At 45.2% G+C, this 18,864-nt stretch overlaps 1 protein-coding gene across 1 annotated transcript in view; it reads left to right on the top strand.

Annotated features, from left to right (window-relative positions):
- LOC135825718 (uncharacterized) overlaps positions 1 to 18,529 on the top strand; it is a 28,322-nt gene extending 9,793 nt beyond the window's left edge. Inside the window, exons 4-11 of the mRNA XM_065338339.1 lie at positions 388 to 561; positions 6,649 to 6,668; positions 7,320 to 7,409; positions 7,748 to 7,873; positions 10,543 to 10,677; positions 11,174 to 11,311; positions 12,141 to 12,218; positions 17,468 to 18,529. Coding sequence (XP_065194411.1) covers positions 388 to 561; positions 6,649 to 6,668; positions 7,320 to 7,409; positions 7,748 to 7,873; positions 10,543 to 10,677; positions 11,174 to 11,311; positions 12,141 to 12,218; positions 17,468 to 17,551 — 845 coding nt within the window. The 3' untranslated portion in view covers positions 17,552 to 18,529. The remainder of the gene's footprint in view (positions 1 to 387; positions 562 to 6,648; positions 6,669 to 7,319; positions 7,410 to 7,747; positions 7,874 to 10,542; positions 10,678 to 11,173; positions 11,312 to 12,140; positions 12,219 to 17,467) is intronic.
- Positions 18,530 to 18,864: the final 335 nt, after the last annotated feature.

Genomic DNA, 18,864 nt, shown 5'->3' with positions numbered 1-18,864 from the left:
TCCTTATAACCGGCACTTTGGAGGTCAGAGCATTTAAAAAATATCACTTATGAAATTTTGGAAAGCTACCTACACTAACTTTGAAAGTGTTGCCAGACATGATAACCTCTGTGTCAAGGTTATGCGTAAAATAGAATATGGATGACTTAGCAAAACAGATTATGAGAATTGCCAAGTGTTTAGCTACATGTTGTCAGCAATCAACGCTTTCTTTCTTCACAAGGTATGTGTGGCCTTAGCAAGGGCAGTGCAAACGCACAAAAAATGAAAACAACAGACACAATCTATTTTTCGTTACACAGAAAAACGAATATCGTTTTTGGTCTCTACATTTGTCACTATATATACATCTGAACTTGTCAATATTGTTATCTGCCAATTTTATAGTGCCATCTTCAACAACACCCCCAACCTCGGGCAATGAAGCAAGCACCAGCAGGATCAGTGTTGGAGGATTCGTCGGCCTAGCTGTGGCAGGAGTCCTAACTGTAATCCTGGCTGTAGCCATGGCGGCCAACCGAAAAAGGATTTCTTGCTGGTTCTCATCGAAAGATTTTACAGGTACACAATCCACTGTCCTCCCTGTCTTGAAGCCTTTGTGTTCAATGCACGGTCGATTCTTTTGCTCAGTATAAACAGCGCTAAATCCTGCAATGCCCCCTTCACTGAAGCTAGAAAAGCTTTTGTTAAGTGAAGGATTCCTGCCCTAAGAGATCCTAAAGCATAATATTATGATAAAGGCAATCATTACAATTAGCTGAACCAACATTTATTACAGGGTGCCACAGAGTTCTTGGCCATTGAAGAAAATGTGTTGAGCCACCTCCACCATTACACTGCACTCGTTAGCTGACTAGACCCTCCTGCACACAGCCATCAACATTCCGAGGACACTTCCTTAGACGATATTGATAAACTGCTTCAGACAGCTGTTTCGCTAAAACATAGCTCATCCGTGAAGGTAGATGTTGATTGATTTCAATATAGACCAAACTGATATTATAATTATAAGGTTCCCACATACAAAACTGGCATAGCTTAGGTGATAACGCGGGAAAGTGTGAAGCACTGTTGACGCGCATGGGACATGCATGCAGCGTTAGAAATTCGGCGCGGAAAATCAATCACTATGACTATCAGTCCAGAAATAACGTGCCAGAATCAGTGTACTGCGTAGCTAGTGAGAGTCTGAGTATCGCACTTGTCCGAGTGCCGTGGAGGCCGGCAAACGCCCCTCGCGTCAGAGCAATAAGAGGGACAAGACGAGTCAAGGGACATTCCGCAGGACGCAATACCATACGACCAACTGTTTTTTTCTACCAGCGTTATTGTACTGTCCACACACATCTGACGACGATATACTGGGCGAATGCCGCGGGGCCTCACAGCGTGTCAGCGGCATTGGGTGATGGGCAGATAACAAGGCAGCTTGTGGACAACATTGGTGGCATGAATACTAATGAGTGCCAAGCGTTTTGGCGCGACGGGCGACCAGTACAGTGCTTCAGGGGCTGCTGTGGCTGTCGACGTGGGCGAGTCGTGTGGTGTGTTTGCCGGCCTTCATGGCGCTCGGACAAGAGCCATACACAGACTCTCACTAGCTACGCAGTAAACTGATTCTGGCACGTTGTTTCTGCATTGATAGTCATAATGATTGATTTTCCGTGCCGAATTTCTAACGCTGCATGCATGTCCCATGCGCGTCAACAAAACTTCACACTTTCGCGCGTTATCACCTCAGTTATGCCAGTTTTGTATGTGGAAACCTTTTATAATAGCAGTTTGGTCTACACTTTACTCAATCAACATCACTGATGAGCTATGTATTAGCGAAACAGCTGTCTGAAGGAGTTTATCAATATCATGTACGGAAGTGTCCTCGCAATGGTGATGGTTGTGTGCAGGAGCGTCTAGTCCGCTAAGGAGCGCAGTGTAATGTTGGAGGTCACTCAACATGAACCGACATTTGTGTACGATATTCATGCAATGTAAAAACAGTATAGTCGATGTGCAATAAAACGATGAAAATAAGAAGAAATGGTGTACATCGTCTCCACTGGTTTACCATTGCATGAATAAAGTACACAAATGTGGGTCTAGCTAATTTTATTGATTGCGGTTATCAAATTATTGTCCCCTCACCGTTTGCATAACATTATATTAATTTTAATGGGGATCGTATGGAGATAAAAATGCAGCTCTCTATCTTTGTTTCCTTATTTCTATGCCTTCGTCTGCCTCTCAGAAGTTTTCTGACCTTTTGCTCTTTCAGTCTATACCTCTTTCTGTCCGTCTTCCCTTCTCTTTCGCTCTTCATCTGTCACTTACCATTTCTCTCTGTCGGTCTCTTTGTCCCTCTAAACCTCTTTCTCTTTCCCTGCCTGTTCGTCTCTCGGTATGTCTCCCGATCTCTCTCCCTCTCCGCTCTTCTAAACGTCAACCAATGTGGTCATGTTAGCAGCATGAATTTCGCCGAGGGAATGATTTTCGAAGTAATGTGAATTCTGTGCTTTAACGCTACATGAAATGCTGGGTATATATGTTGGACTCAGTAGAGCGTCCAGCCCCTATATGATGTCCAACCCCTATTATAGAGTCCATTGGTCCAAAATCCACTGTACAGAGTCCAAACTTGGAATCAACTGTGAGCTCAAAGTTTAGATGGACATCACTCCCTGTATAGAGTCCAGCCAATTGGCTTCACCCCTATATAGAGTCCATTAGTCCAAAATCAACTGTACGGAGTCCAAACTTTGAAATCAACTATAAAGAGTCCTTATGTGGACAACACTCCCTGTATAAAGTCCAGCCAATTAGGCATCCCCTATCCAGAGTTCGAAATTAGACATAGGATCTGCTGTAAGCAGCGAATATTAACCAGAAAACGGCCTCTCCCTTTAATCCTTTACATCATTCACTTCTCAAGATAAAAAATAAGTATTGAGGCACCACTGCAGCCACTTCATTACATGAAAAACCCTACAAACACAATCCTCAAATCAAGTGGTCTCTTCGCAGACGCTGCAAATTACAATATCTCAATTATGTAGTGTTGCCAAAGTATTGTGCACGCACACACACACATGCACACAACGCCAAGAAAATATCTAGAAAAAAGACCAAGAATTGAAAGAGAATAATGGAGAGCCAAGCCATTTGTTTTCAAATTATTGTGCGCGCGCACACACACACACACACACAGACTTATACAACGCCAAGAAAACACCAAGAAAAGAGTAGAGACACAATACACACGCAACTCCAACAGCCATGCAAACGTCCACCTATTTACACGTAAGGTCAAGAGGGATAACAAATAAGTATACGAAACGAATGCATACGTGGGCGGATGCACACACGTTTACATACATGTAGTAGTGTAAGAGAGTAACATAGTGCAGTGGTCAGCATAATACTAGCACAGGCTGAGAGTGCAATAGCAAGCTTCACCATTGCTCATGGCCATGCAAATGTTCAGCAGCACTCAGTTCCGCAAGCTTCTGAAGATCAGCACACCTGCAACAAAGAGATAGCACAAGGATACGCTTATTACCGTAATGATGCATGGGAGCACACAACTACCAAGTTCTCAACAAATGTGATGCTCAATGAAAATCCATCCACTCAAAGACCTGTGAACAGGTGACGGTGGGGACAATAATCTATTAGTAATACGAGGAATAAGGTCGTTTGTGCACACTCAAGACGCACAGACACACCACCATACATGTAGTGTACACAGTGTTTCACTTCACTCTAACTAAATTGAAAGGAGATGATTTGAACAATCTGTACAGCGTTGCAGTCAGTCAGTCTTCCCCAAGATGTAAATGCAATGATTTGTTGTCACGAGGCAGTTTCACTGACACAATGTCATGTTTGTTACATCAAAACGGTTACTTCATGGAATACGAGTACATGTATTAGCTTGAAAAGCTTTTTCTTGTCATCGGCATACAAGAAATCCTCCTCCTACTACTACTACTACTACTACTACTGGTTGATAAATATGGTGGTAAAGACACACCTGGCAATATGGCGGTAAACACACGCCTGCCCACACACGCTCTCTAGGCTGCAAAGTTCTGGCACAGAGCTCTCCTTCGCACCACCACCACCATCAGTTCGCGCCTGGCGCCTGGTCGATGCATGGCTGGCGGTATCCGGCATAGCAGGCTGGTGCATCAAGTAGCGCATGGCACATAGATGATGACACAGACACGACATAGCTCGATTGCGACGTACGTTTAGTCCCCGCTGGACTCATCAGGCAATCTTCTTCTTGGATGCCTTCATACGGAGCTTGACTCGGGAGAATGAAGTTGAAGACACCACTGCAGCTGTACTTATGGTTGATCAATATGGTGGTAAAGACACACCTGGCAATATGGCGGTAAACACACGCCTGCCCACACACGCTCTCTAGGCTGCAAAGTTCTGGCACAGAGCTCTCCTTCGCACCACCACCACCATCAGTTCGCGCCTGGCGCCTGGTCGATGCATGGCTGGCGGTATCCGGCATAGCAGGCTGGTGCATCAAGTAGCGCATGGCACATAGATGATGACACAGCAACGACATAGCTCGATTGCGACGTACGTTTCGTCCCCGCTGGACTCATCAGGCAATCTTCTTCTTGGATGTCTTCATACGGAGCTTGACTCGGGAGAATGAAGTTGAAGACACCACTGCAGCTGTACTTATGGTTGATAAATATGGTGGTAAAGACACACCTGGCAATATGGCGGTAAACACACGCCTGCCCACACACGCTCTCTAGGCTGCAAAGTTCTGGCGCAGAGCTCTCCTTCGCACCACCACCACCACCATCAGTTCGCGCCTGGCGCCTGGTCGATGCATGGCTGGCGGTATCCGGCATAGCAGGCTGGTGCATCAAGTAGCGCATGGCACATAGATGATGACACAGCAACGACATAGCTCGATTGCGACGTACGTTTCGTCCCCGCTGGACTCATCAGGCAATCTTCTTCTTGGATGTCTTCATACGGAGCTTGACTCGGGAAAATGAAGTTGAAGACACCACTGCAGCTGTACTTATGGTTGATAAATATGGTGGTAAAAATGAGTCCAGCGGGGACGAAACGTACGTTGCAATCGAGCTATGTCGTTGCTGTGTCATCATCTATGTGCCATGCGCTACTTGATGCACCAGCCTGCTATGCCGGATACCGCCAGCCGTGCATCGACCAGGCGCCAGGCGCGAACTGATGGTGGTGGTGGTGCGAAGGAGAGCTCTGTGCCAGAACTTTGCAGCCTAGAGAGCGTGTGTGGGCAGGCGTGTGTTTACCGCCATATTGCCAAGTGTGTCTTTACCACCATATTTATCAACCATAAGTACAGCTGCAGTGGTGTCTTCAACTTCATACTATTACTACTACTACTACTACTACTACTACTACTACTACTACTACTACTACTACTAGTACACTGGCACTGCGTAGTTGGATCCCATTGTATTTGACATCATACTAGAGCCTGGTAGAGGAAGAGTGTCGTGGAGTTTACATAATTATCACAGGGATAAAAATACATTTCTCATGAAATAAAATAATAATTGATGATAGCTGACGATCGCATACGATTGATGCAAAGTCCTTGCAGTCCTTGAGGATTATTACGAAGTGGTTGATTACTTTTAGGCGGCATTCATCCAAGCAACATCAAACAAACGCGATACGCTCCTTGAAAATGGAAACAAATCCAAGCATAACGACAGAACAGCAGACCAATCGAAACGAGTAAAAGCTTCCTTACCTCAGTCATCGTCCTGCCATGTAGTTGGACAGCCTTTTGACACGGTGGTACAGGCAGCTCTTGTCCAGTCGAACAGGGTATCCTTGTGGCGTCGAACGAAAGAGAGTGTCAGTGTATCTGACCGTCGTCAGATTGGAACTGTGCTGGACTTTTCTCGTTCTCCGCTTTCTGCTTTCATCCCTCGCTCTGATGAAACCGTTCAAACGTCTTCAACTGGCAGCAATGGCCAGCCAAACAGGGGATCTTTGTGGCGTCGAACGAAAGAGAGTGTCAGTGTACCTGACTCGTCAGATTTGAACTGTGCTGAACTTTTCTCGTTCTGCAATTTCTGCTTTCATCCCGCGCACTGATGAAACGTCTTCAGAGAACCACAATACGCTTTCCAGATTTGATTTTGAACGTCTCCTTATCCTCCTTGGTTACCTCGAGACAGATTACTGTCAGCAACGGCACAGCAGAACTGACAGCCATGGCTGAAGTGAAGAAAGGAATGCGCTGCCACGAGGCAAGCAAAACTGAAAAGGTGTTTGTTCTCTTTCGGGCACAACACACAGTACAGGACGGCGTGACTGGATAAACTGGACTCCTGGACCGTGAATCGGGCCTTTCGGGGACTTGTAGAAAAAGTGTACTCCCGGGGATTGCGCGGCAGGATGAAGCTGATCAAAACTGAGTGGACTCCTGGACTCTGTATAGTGGATTTTGGACCAATGGACTCTATATAGGGTGCTGAACATCATATAGTGCATGGACTCTATACTGAGTCCTACATATATTCACAAGTCAATGTCGAATATCAATTATCAATCTCGACAGGGAATTTACCATTACATGCGATGTTTTCTTGTGTGTTCCGCTCTCCTTCTAATCATCAGTTCCAGAAGAGAGGCCACAGGTGAGTGCAGCGAGAAACACGTTGACATTATGCACCTTATCTGTCCTCATTAATCTGTTTTGGTCTAAATATCACACAGTATCGCCTATTGAGTACTATGCACAAGAAAATCCACGTACGCCTTGCGAGCAATGTAGCGGTAGCATCTTCTCTATGGCGTTGTCTTTTCTTACGTCTTCTCCTTGACTGTGCACCTCAAAGTTAAATGATTTTTGAAAAACTAGCACTGTCGCAAAAGCGAAAAATGCTGGCCAACCACGACCTCCTTTGTATTTCGGAGAAAAACCATCGAACAGTTTAGAATTACTTAGGTAGAGTATAGGTAACTCTTTACTGGCCAAGAAAGCGCCAAAGGAAGCTGCGATGCACCCCTGAGTCAAGTGACCTGATCCATTTGAAACTCTGCGTCGCAACATAGCTTCGTACCCCGCGATTGTGTGGACGACTGCGTTCTTGATCACATTTCAGTTTTTCGACAATGCCTCCTCCAAGTAGTTAGTTCTTGAGAAACCTTTCGACCTCCTTATATCGCATGAAGGGGAATCTGTGGAGCCCTAGGTAGCCTAGCGACATAATATTCTACAGAAACACAAGTAAAGTGTTAACTCTCACCAGAATATACTCTAGCGGTTTCGTACCCTTCCCGCACAGGAAGCTGATCCAATTGAACTTAACCAGTACGAGGATGTTCAACGCAATGATGAAGGAGAAGCCCACAGGCCGCAAGATCACGATGAACAGGTACGGAGAAGTAGGAACAAAAATAATTTTTGGAAAGTATAATTATATTTAAGACATTTATTCAAGTGTAATCTCCATTAAACATAGCCTTGAATGAAGGATTGACATGAAGAGGAGAGAATGAATTAGCGAGATTACATACAGAAAAATGAGTAGATTGCTGACTCTCAAGCACATAATGAACGCATTTCAAAACTAGTATCTCGTTTTACTGGTCAGTTCAAGCCCATTTTGCACGAGGAGATGGCTTTCAACAGCTTCAAATGTTGAATGACGAGTATTTTAGCGTGGGTCCAGCTTGGCGAATGGGGCCTCTAATTTTGCAATCTTCTGTTCAGGCTGTTTCACAGGAGTATTCCTACGCTGCAGTTGGTTCTCGTATTAGAGACGAGAAACCTGCAGAAGCAGACACTGACATGACAGGAACAGAACACAGCCACGACAAGGAGACAGAGGCGACAGCGGTAAGACCTGTGGAGGAGAAGTGATGATAATTCTTTTGTTTTAGACTTGGATCTGGCATTAATTTTCTTTTTTGTCCGTATAACTGAACGGGAATTCCGCTCAGTTGGTGACAGCTTTCTTCCGTGCTCATTCTACAGTTGAGCACATTGAAATCGGACACAATGTGTGCACAACCAGCGCCTTACACCAGATCTGACAACATCATTGCACTTCTACATGTGAGAGTCCTGAAATCCACACTATAATCGTGGCATTTCATCGACGTCAGGGGCCGCGCGAATCTAGGGTGTGAAGTATGCTCTTTGAATCTGATTTCACCGAGAATTAAGGGATTGTGAAAGATAGCTGCTTTTCTAAGAGAAGGAGACCACACGTCACACAATCATCATTGTAACTACAACGACAATCACTATTTTCCACAAGATAGTTATCAACAGCAGACACATACACCGTGACAGCACTACCAGGCTCAGTACATGAGTTCGAGTTTCGAGACAATGGAACTGACTTGTTAGTTCGTCACCTTCTTGCCGATATTGGAGATACTTGGTCTCTTTCATGGAAAAAAAGATGAAGTTCGCGCAACTGTGCGGCCCTCCACATTCTTGGCACTGATGTCCTCCTCCAGAGTTTGGCAGCAAGGAAATTGGTCGCCGCCCTCAGCTATATATAAAAGCTGATATGTCTGGCAGGGCCACCGCAACTAACGTCGCTGGTTCCCCCACTGCTTCCTCCACGAACATGTCCTCGAACTCGGTCCGACCACTCGGTGCGCCAGGAGTCTCAACTACAGAACGTCCTCCCGTCTTCCTCTCCTGAATACGTGTGATGCTGCTTCCCCTACAGCATCATTGACGAATAGAACAACTTGCCCCCAACTGAGCTGCAGTCTCCTCCACGCCTGTCGTCCCTCCAGTTGTTCAAGGGCAAGGTGTATCAGCACCTACGACAAAGCCGCTGGTATCGGGCTACAGACTCGCTGGCACACCCCATACTACAGACTCACTGTAACACCCCATGCTAGTCCCGCATCACGGGCACAGGCTCCCTGAGAGCCCCTACTAGTACATTGTCTGTCGTTCTCCTTTGTTGTCTCGATCATTATTCTCTTTTGTCTTCTTCTTCTCCTCTCTTTGTAAAGTCTATCACGAGGAGGTGCATTCTGTGAAAAAAAACAACAGTGCTATAACCGGCTTGCGGCTGGGTTGAGAAACATAACCAGGTCAGAGAGGTGTTGCTTGTTCCAGGCCACCACCGTGCATGATTTTACCAAGGTGGCAGATGCAGGGCGATAAATGCCGAAGGTGAGGTGGTAAAAATCGTCACCAATGTTCGCTAACCCCCCCCCCCCCCCCCACCACCACCACCCTTCGCTATCATATTATTGGGAAACGATCCCGTTCGACTTTGCGAAGTAAAATAAAGAACACATACATAACAGGGGCGAACCTCGTTAGCTGAGTCAATGTTAACTTTACTCAGAACAGTGTCTGGTTTACGCAGTCAAAGACATTTGCGTGTTATGAAATCTATCTTCATGTTTACAACCAAACCAGACTTCCACAAACAGAAAAGGTTTTTACACTGGACACCGAATTGTTCTGTAAATCCGGCCCAGTTATCCTCTCCTTCTTGTTACAAAAGTTACTTTCTGGCTGAGAATGTATCTCATAATATACTCATTGTCACAGGATATTTTTGATTTGTATTATGACTGTCAGCGCTCATTAGTGTTGCTTATGGCGCTTGTACTGGGTGCGCCCTATTCATTCTGTAATAACATTCCTATACTATCCTACGGAAGCCATTTGACGACTTATGTGGTTCTATAATTACTTCATGAAATCTAAAAATTTGGCCTTCTCATGCCCAGCATCAATTACCGCCCGGAACAATTTCTTAACCAGATTTCGAGCATCTCTTCAATCAGAATTGCACGAAAACTGGTTTCGGAGTCCTCCTTGCCTCCAATTCAAATCGGCAGGAAAACCGCGAGCTCAGATGCAGGATCAACAAACATTTTCCCAAGTATCGCCGAAGTCGCAACAATCTCTTCTTCATATTGTTTTCCCGAGTGCGGGCTTGCGAATTAGATGGTTTGGAGGCAACAACGTTGATCAGCACCTCCATGACCGACACTGACTCGCGCTGCTATCTGGTATTCACGAGGTGTTTGCCGCGCTGGAAACGGAGCATATGCGTAAGTTCGTATCCCTGGTGATGTTTGTGCCTGGATAGCACTAGTGGTGCTCTTCTGGCACAATCTTTCACCACAATCTTCATCAGCCCACTCAAGCTGAAACACGAGTGGTGCTTTCTAGCAGGTATGCTGAGTGAGCGGTTCGATGGACTTCGTATGCTCTGGATGGCAGTCGTGAGTCCGCCACGTGTGAATTCAAGCTCGGGAAGAAAACTGCGAGCTCCCATGTAGGAAGCAACACACAATTCTACAAAGAAGATTAAGAAGATAACAGAGAACAAATGGGCTGGGGTTTGCAGGCCCCTCATGGATGATGGCACAGTGTCTCACTTTATTGGTGATTTCATGCCCATATACATGAGTGGATGGCTTCCAGCACTGTCCCGCTTTGAATAAACAGCAACCTTATGCGATTGTAACCTGGAATATATTACTAGTATTATGGCCTCTTTTCATTCTTCTTCACAGGCATCGGGAGCGAGTGCACTGGAGTATACCTATGCCACGCCTAATAGTCGTAAAAGAGACGTGAACCATGCAGAGTTGGACACAGACGCAAAGGGAGCGGAACACAGCGACAACAGCGAGGAACCAGCGACAGAGGTAAGAAGCTTTCATAACTAATGATGCCTGTTAATTTCAGACGTTGATCCGGTATTTGTCTTTTGGGGTGTAGTTTAGAACCTGTCTCTAGCTTAGCAATTTCAGGCAGTGTTTTATATCTCTAAGGTTGCATTCACTGAAATCGCACTCAATGTGCAGAACATGCGCTATAAACCAGTTCTGATCTCATCACAGTACTTCTGCACGTGTGGGTGCAGCCGTCCAGCATAAATGGGCTGTGCAGGTCGAGGGCGCCAAATATGTCAAAAAGCAATATTAATTTGACAGTAATAAGGATTTATCATGCATCTATGTATACCGCTCTCCACTCTGGCATATAGGATTTTCTTTCCATTCCCCTTCCAACCTCCCCTTCCCCTCGCCCTTCCCTCCTCCCCTAGACAGACTCTGATTTCACTACATTTCATTAGGTTGTTCTACGACTCATATCCTTGCTATTGTCTTAGCTTTTCTTTGCCCTTATCTGTTGGACCAGTCCAAGATTGGCTGTGAGAACGTGTTGGGCGGGTTTTTGTCACCGACTGATGTTGAAACCATTGAAATCAAGTATGCGGTTCTGGATCGATCCGAAATGAATCCAACTTCGCAGTTAACAAGAAACCAAGATCCCAAGGTGGGTATTGACTATTCCTTGTCAGTTACAGAAGTAGAGAATAACTGGTGTGGCAAACCGACGCAATGGCTAAGCATAAACGCAGTGTGGGGCCATATTGGTGGATTTTTGTCTTGTCAAATGTAGTAAACGGCATTTATGTGCCTCTGCCTTTCCTTTTATTCCATACGTAATTATTGCCTTTCACCCCCCCCCCCCCCGCTTGATGATCTACGAAGCCGGGGACCATCTAGACTTACATCCGGGAAGGAAATAAAACGTTTGTCCGTTTGTTTACCTTTTAAATTTACTTCATGAAGTTTAGGGAATGAACGATGAGGAACAGAAAGGCGTGTTGCGACTTTGAACTTTTCTGACTGAGGTGACTACCCAATACAAACGCTATAGGAAGGTCGGTAGCTTCTCACACAGCGTCGGGCTGTGAGTATGGCCCATCTTGAGAATCATGGTCCTAAACCTTAGTAATTACACCCTACACTTGTCTCTGGCAGATATTCGCAATATCAGGTTTCCTGAATAATATGTAAGTGATAACGAAAGAGATACAGAAGTATCGAATTTGTCCACCTATTTTTTTGTATTGTCATGGCGTTTCGAAAGGGTTCCACGCAGGATTTTACAATCATATCAATCGTTACCCCCCCCCTCCCCCCCCCCCCGCCCCCACCATCTCTCTCTTTCTCTGCAACAGTTTGTATTTCAGTTGACCATTGAAGATGATTGCCGAGCCTTTCGTGTTACGTCATGGATTCTCCCTATCGTGTACATCAGTCAAACTACGCTACTTTGATTTGAAACCTGCATTCGTTTATTCCCCCCCCCCCCCCAGGATGAAGAAGAGCGTGAGGATACGTCATATGCGACAATCTGCAACCCAACCTATGATGTTGCAGGAGATCCCCCATCAGTGAGTTCATTGCTTGATGATAAGATCACATACTGTTGGATCTAAATGTAGCAAATAGTTCTTCTTAACGTAGCTATGCAAAAGACATTGCGTGTGGTGCTAGCCAGAGTCCACACAGCTCTATTTTTGTAATTGTTTATTGCATCGTCGGCCATGCCCGGCGCTATCCCGCAAGTTTCCCGTACCATACCATTTAACTTATTAAAAAGGGCTTTCAACTGAAAGATGATAACGTGAAGCAACTTGCAGGAATTTGTATGTAAGCGAACAAAATTACATAACTCCCCAAGAGTGTGCAACTCCCAAATACTCTGCTGTCTTATCAAAATTTCAAGTTGTTGAAGTCATTATTATATATTATTTATGATGCAATGCTACTTGCACTAGTGATGTACAATATTTGTAAGGGTGTCAACGCATCACAGATTTGTCTTTGTAATAATTTGCACCGGATCAGATGGGTTTTGGTCCACCAAAGGTTCCGGATTCTTCTGATAATCCGTGTAAAGTGCGCATTGCATCATTAAAATGACGTCAACTTGAAATTCTGTTGGGACAACACCTAGTAGTAGTACTAGTATTTATTACAAGTATTTGACAAGGGAGTCCAAACAGGCATAGCCTTGGTACAGGGAATCCTAGGTGAATCTTTGTGAGGTGAGCAAAAGTACCAGCAGATTGTGCCTGACGACAGTTTGGAGGAAGAGATCTCCACCGACCTGCCGCCAGAAACCCATAATCGAGTTACACACTCTTGGGAGTTATGTACTCTTGGATCGAAGTGTATTGGGGATGTTATGAAACCACAAATTCTCAAGAGTGACATTGTGTTCGTTTCAATGCAGTTGTATCTCGACTGCGCTGTACCGCTGAAGTTGACGACGTGGTATACGCTACATGCGCTATGTGCGATTTGCTATGTGCGCTGTTGTTGTATGTTGTATGTGTATGCTTTCTCATACGCACTGTCATTTTCACGCTATAACTACCTGAACATGGTGGTTTTAGTGTTAGTTATTGCTCGGTCAAGCGAAATATATCGTTGACGAGTAAATAGTTGACCTCGTGCCGTATGGTCGTTCGTCCCTGACACTTTAAGAGAATCAGAAGGATTTAGAATATGTGGCGACTACGCCAGGATCGAAGTGAGCATGGCAGACGGACTGCATAATTTGGAAGCGAGCTTTATCGACAACGGAATTCGGCATGGATTTGAAGGCGATATGCTGATGGAGTACACGGAGAAGAGGCTCCAACAGTGCGAGGAGCTTGAAGAGCGCCGTGCCAAACGGCAAGAGGGTGCGCTAGGAATAGAGTTTAACGGAGAGCTCAAGAAGATGAACGAGCGCATCGCCAGTGTGTATGAAGGTAATGGTGACGCCGCGCGTGTGAGGTTGATGGGAGGTACAGTGGAAGCTACCCGTCACAGCGGTGGGCGTAGGCCTTTAATGCAAGTCCCGCACACGACGGAAGGCAGCCACTGGAGCATTATCTCGACCTGTTCGAATACATCTTTGTCAAGAACGAGCTCGACGAAAACGAATGGCTGCTGCGATTGCGTATCGCGCTAACGGGAAGCACGGTGAAAAGGAACTGTATTGGCTGCAGTGCCTATGCGGAAGCAAACCGAGATTTGCTTGCCTCGCTCGGAAGGACACCAGACAAGGCGTGGAAGACTTCACTTATAGACAAGCAGCGGTCAGAGGAGTATTTGAAGCTAGTTAAGGCAAAATAATCAGTACAGGATTTTGCCCGGAAACAATTGACCACACCATCCGTAAGTTGCGTTTCGCCTACGGTACCACCGTGACTGAACGTGGTGGTGATAATCCCTCTTCATAATCATGTTGTCTATGTCTTCCTTCAACTTGGGTGCTACCCCATTTTCAGATCAGAATCCGACCTATCGCTGAAAATTGTGAATTGTCGCTCTCTCGTCAATAAATTTACTGAACTTTCGATTGTTCTGGAGAGCACTAAGCCGAGTATTGTTTGCCTCACGGTGACCTGGCTGTGCCCATCTATTTTCGTGCATGTACTAGGCTATGCCTGTTTCAGAAGAGACAGACCAGCACACGACAACAGAAATGCACACTCTTTCACTAGAGGATATGGTGGTCTCGCCCTGCTTGTCAGGACTGATGCTTTTCAACATGATCACACAGACCCGACCTGTAGCGTCAGGCCTGTGAATCTGCCTGGGTGGAAGTTAAGTCTCAATGCCCCTAACCATATTCTTGTATGTTGCATGTATCTACCCCCTTCCCAAACGGTGGGACAATTGTCCTTCTTCTCGGATATGCTGGTCGTCGCTATACAGTCCTTTTGCTATGACGAGTGTGACTTCTTGCTGACGGAGGGTTTTAATGCAAAACACAATGATTGGTGCTCTTCTGACTCCATCTCTACAGTCGGTACCAACATACCAACGTACCAACATACAGACAGTTTTTTCCATGTTTGGGCTCCAACAACTAATGAATTTCCCAACATACACTCCATCAGTGGGTGCCAACTCGTGTCTTGACTTGATGGTAACCAAAAAAAACCGACATGTCCGCTCAGTTGATCATGCAGCACCTCTTCGCACATCTGATCACCTGCAGGTTGTTTGTACGCTCAACTATGCATCGTGCTCGACACCACAAGCGACGGCTAAATCGTCACTCCATCCCCGGGCTCAGTACAGGTATAAACAAATGCCTACAAGTGTCTGTCAGGTTGTGAATGAAGACTTGTTTAGATCGGACTGGTCATTACCTCATCGGCATTCCGATGTTGATGATGCCATTGTCCTGTTTGATGCTTTACTACCGCCAGCAATCCGTCGTCATCTGTTGCCTTACAAAGTTATTCCGCGGACCGGCTCTACAATAGGCCTCATCCTACTATGCGGAATGCATCCGACCCTGGATCACTGCAGACCTCAAGTGCGCTGTGAAACTGAAGCGAGATTTGTCATTAATAGGAAGTATCAAACCAATGAAAACTTCATTGCCTTTAAGCGCAAGCGTAACGAAGTGAAATGTTTGTCACGTACCCTCCATCGTCAGTATGTACAGTTGGTTCATGCGACCCTGTCTTCCCATGATTGCCCTAGTCTCCATCAAATTCACCGTCATCTCCGTAAGAATTGTAGTCGGTAGCCGATCCGATCAATGACAGCTGCAGACGGCACCGCAGCAACAGATCCTGCAGACATAGCAGACATTTACTACAGTTATTATAATATAGCTGGCTGGTGACTGACGCATTTGGCCTCACCCACAAGCTGGGAGAGCTGCAGCAAGCACTGCTCAACGATAACGTCGACATAGCGGTTATCACAGAAGCGAAGTTTTCGGCGCAGACTGTAGCCTCTGAGGCGATATTTCCAGGCTATGAGATTGTGTCTAATAATAATAAACCCTAGCGACAGCTGCAGTGCCTAACGATGGGGGTTAGTGGATAAGTCCCACAACCACTGGCACAAGTGCCGAGAAAGTTCCCATTATCCGCATCTATGTACCCCTTGTGCCTTGCCGTAAGTTCCCAGTTGACTGTGGGGTGCAGCACGGCTGAAAAAAACCCACTCCATTGCAGGACTTGAACCAGGTGCCTCTCGTACCTCAATCATGGTCTTTGATCAACCCACTGTGCCTGCCTGGTTTCTGCATGTATTACCTCATAACTAGTCTGATCGTAGGGGCACCATGTGAGTCAAAAGGCAGCCCAAATGAACAGCAGAAAAAAATAAAAATAATGCAAAACTATATAACTAAGCTGATACACAAGCTGCCTGTAAATACCACTATGAGCAGCGACGAGAGAAAGAGAATTGTACTATTCATTAGTCAAATCTTTATTGTTGGTGATTCAATTGTCAAGAGGCCGACCACGGGGTCTTGATACAGGGAACATTCCTTCCAAGAAATGGCGGGGCTAGCCATCGTGATGCCTTGTCCCATGTCCAACCACTTCAACATGATTCTCTTAACGGTAGAATCAAGGCATGGGAACGGACCAATAGTGGTTTTGACTTCCTACAATCCTTATTCATTAGTGCGATGCAATGATGGTAGTATTTAATGTGAAGCAGCTTACGCACATACCTTATTTAACTCAAAGCTCTAAGTTCATGCATTATGTAGATACCTTGTTAGAGGTCATCCGTAAATATATGGCCTCATTCCCTCTGTGTCGCGCTGACGAGTCCACAAAGGACGAAACAGTTCTGTCTGCAGATTGAGTATTTCGCTCCTGCTCTTGTAGCAGTTGAGCACTCTTGCGTGGGGTAGTGCCTTTGCTGTTTGCAGCATGCTGTTTCGTTCTTTTTGAACTCATCAGGGCAGCACAGAGAAATGAGGCCGAACCTGATAGCAATGGAAATAAAAAAAATTTGCTGATGAGTTCAAAAAGAACGAAACAGCATGCTGTCCGCAGATTGAGTATTTCGCTCCTGCTCTTGTGGCAGTTGAGCACTCTTGCGTGGGGTAGTGCCTTTGCTGTTTGCGTTTTGCAGAGCTCACTGACTTGTCAGTTTGAGCACTCTGGCAAGGTACGTTCGGGCCTGATTGGAAATTTTTATTTCCATTGCTATCAGATTCGGCCTCATTTCTCTGTGCCGCGCTGATGAGTTCAAAAAGAACGAAACAGCATGCTGTCCGCAGATTGAGTATTTCGCTCCTGCTCTTGTAGCAGTTGAGCCCTCTTGCGTGGGTTAGTAGGTACGTTCGGGCCTGATTGGAAATTTATATATATATATATATACCCAATGCTGTAGACAGCAAGCTGTTTCGGCCATAAAGGCCTCATCAGTACAGCTACGAGCTAAATAGGCCGAGCTACCAGCCATGGTGCAAAGGAGGCACCACAGACATTAAGGTAGCTCGTCGCTCTAGCGCCAGAGTGCTCAAACTACAAAATGTAGCGAGCATTGCGTCGTTTCTAATATATATATATATATATATATATATATATATATTAGAAACGAAAACTAGGGGAAAAATATCCATGTACATTTTGCAAGCATGAGCATGTCCAAACAAAGACCAAAAATTGATATCGAAACTATGTACAATTTGAATGTGTTCGTTTCTCAGTGAGGGGGAGGTGGGGTGAAGAGAAACGACTAGTTTTCGTTTCTAAATAAATATCGGTATTTAAGGAAGGCCCCTTACTGCAGTCACGCATTCAAACAGAAAGAAAGGAGCTGCTATTGCGATTCTGTTTCTCCTGATGATGTCAACTCTATGATCTATGTGTTGCAGAACACTGCTGACGGAATCAAAGCAGAACACACCTATGATGCCCCCGACAACCATGGTGTTGTTCGTGACAGAAAGCAAGGTTGACGTATCACCGCTTTCGACATGATTTCGAGTCAGGACCATTAGTTCATTGCCACCTGTGATCAACTCACTTGCATGTTTCAATCTCTCCCTACCACCACTCTCTTTTTTCTCTTTATTTTCTCCCCAACCATCCGTCCCTGTAACCTAATGACATCTTTGCTGCCTTGCAATTGAGCATTTGTGCTCGTTTGGATTAGCGAATTCAAATAAAGTATAAAAACAAATAAACAAACGACTATTGCCCCCCCCCCACCACCACGCCCCAATCACTGAATGACGTGTAAATCTACCCCGTGCAGCGGTATAACATTTTTTGGAGAAAACCTCTATTCATGTATCAGTGTAGATGAAGTTTTTCTGGAATGGCATATCAAAGCGAGTTGTTATACGATTCAAAAACACTGTTTAGGAGCCTTGCATTGTTCATACTTTGATTGAATATAAACTTTGCATTATTGTTAGTTTTGTTTATCAGTTCACAGCCTTAACCAGAAGATAGGTCTAGCTTTTGTCAGGGTGTGTGACATGATGCTTGCAGATGATCATGTTTTAGCAGCACAGGATTCTCTTTGTTCTGTATTGATAGAAACCGATCTGTTCCCGAAGCTTAGCCATACACATGTCAGGTACTTGGCCTGGCAGTTTGTTGTAACCTTTTTTTTTGGTGAGCTTTCTCTGTATGCTACTGAGGCTCGGACTGGTGATCGGATTAGCATGTTTGCACTGCTCTGGACTAAATGCCTTGTCGCTTTGTTCAAACTCTCATGCTTTATAATACTGTAGAAAAAATACTGCCTCTCGCAGCTTCATTACACATAAAACAATTGCTGATAGGCAACTCACCGAAACTCAATCCAGTAGTTATTTGAACGCATCATTTCCATTTGCTATCGCTATACAGTCTGTTTACAAATTATTATTAGCCTTCGGTCACACTGAAACAAGCACTGCATTCCAACACGCATTGCAGCAGTTGTTTCGGCGCCTCGTGTAGGTTTGGTATATCTATGCCGTCTTTGCACAAGCGTTTCGGAGATAGCAACTTTAATACTGCAAACAAGAGGACAGACTGTGAGGTACCCAGTATTGATGCAGGATGCAAAACTAAACGACATGTTACACTCGGGTGGAGAGCCAATGATTAATTGATATGTTAATGGACGTTACAGCGTAACTTGTAGTTCCTTGGTCCTCATTTCTTCTTATAAAGTACATGTTAGAGAGATAAAATGTTAATGTACAAAAGTAAAAGGAGGAAATGTTCGGAACGGTTTTCCAGCTACGTTCATCAGTGAACGTACATTGAGTGAAAT

The sequence above is a fragment of the Sycon ciliatum genome, chromosome 10, assembly GCF_964019385.1.
Source record: "Sycon ciliatum chromosome 10, ocSycCili1.1, whole genome shotgun sequence".
NCBI lineage: Eukaryota > Metazoa > Porifera > Calcarea > Leucosolenida > Sycettidae > Sycon > Sycon ciliatum.
The sequence above is the reverse complement of the archived record's forward strand: the minus strand, read 5'-3'. Positions and strand labels throughout refer to the sequence as shown.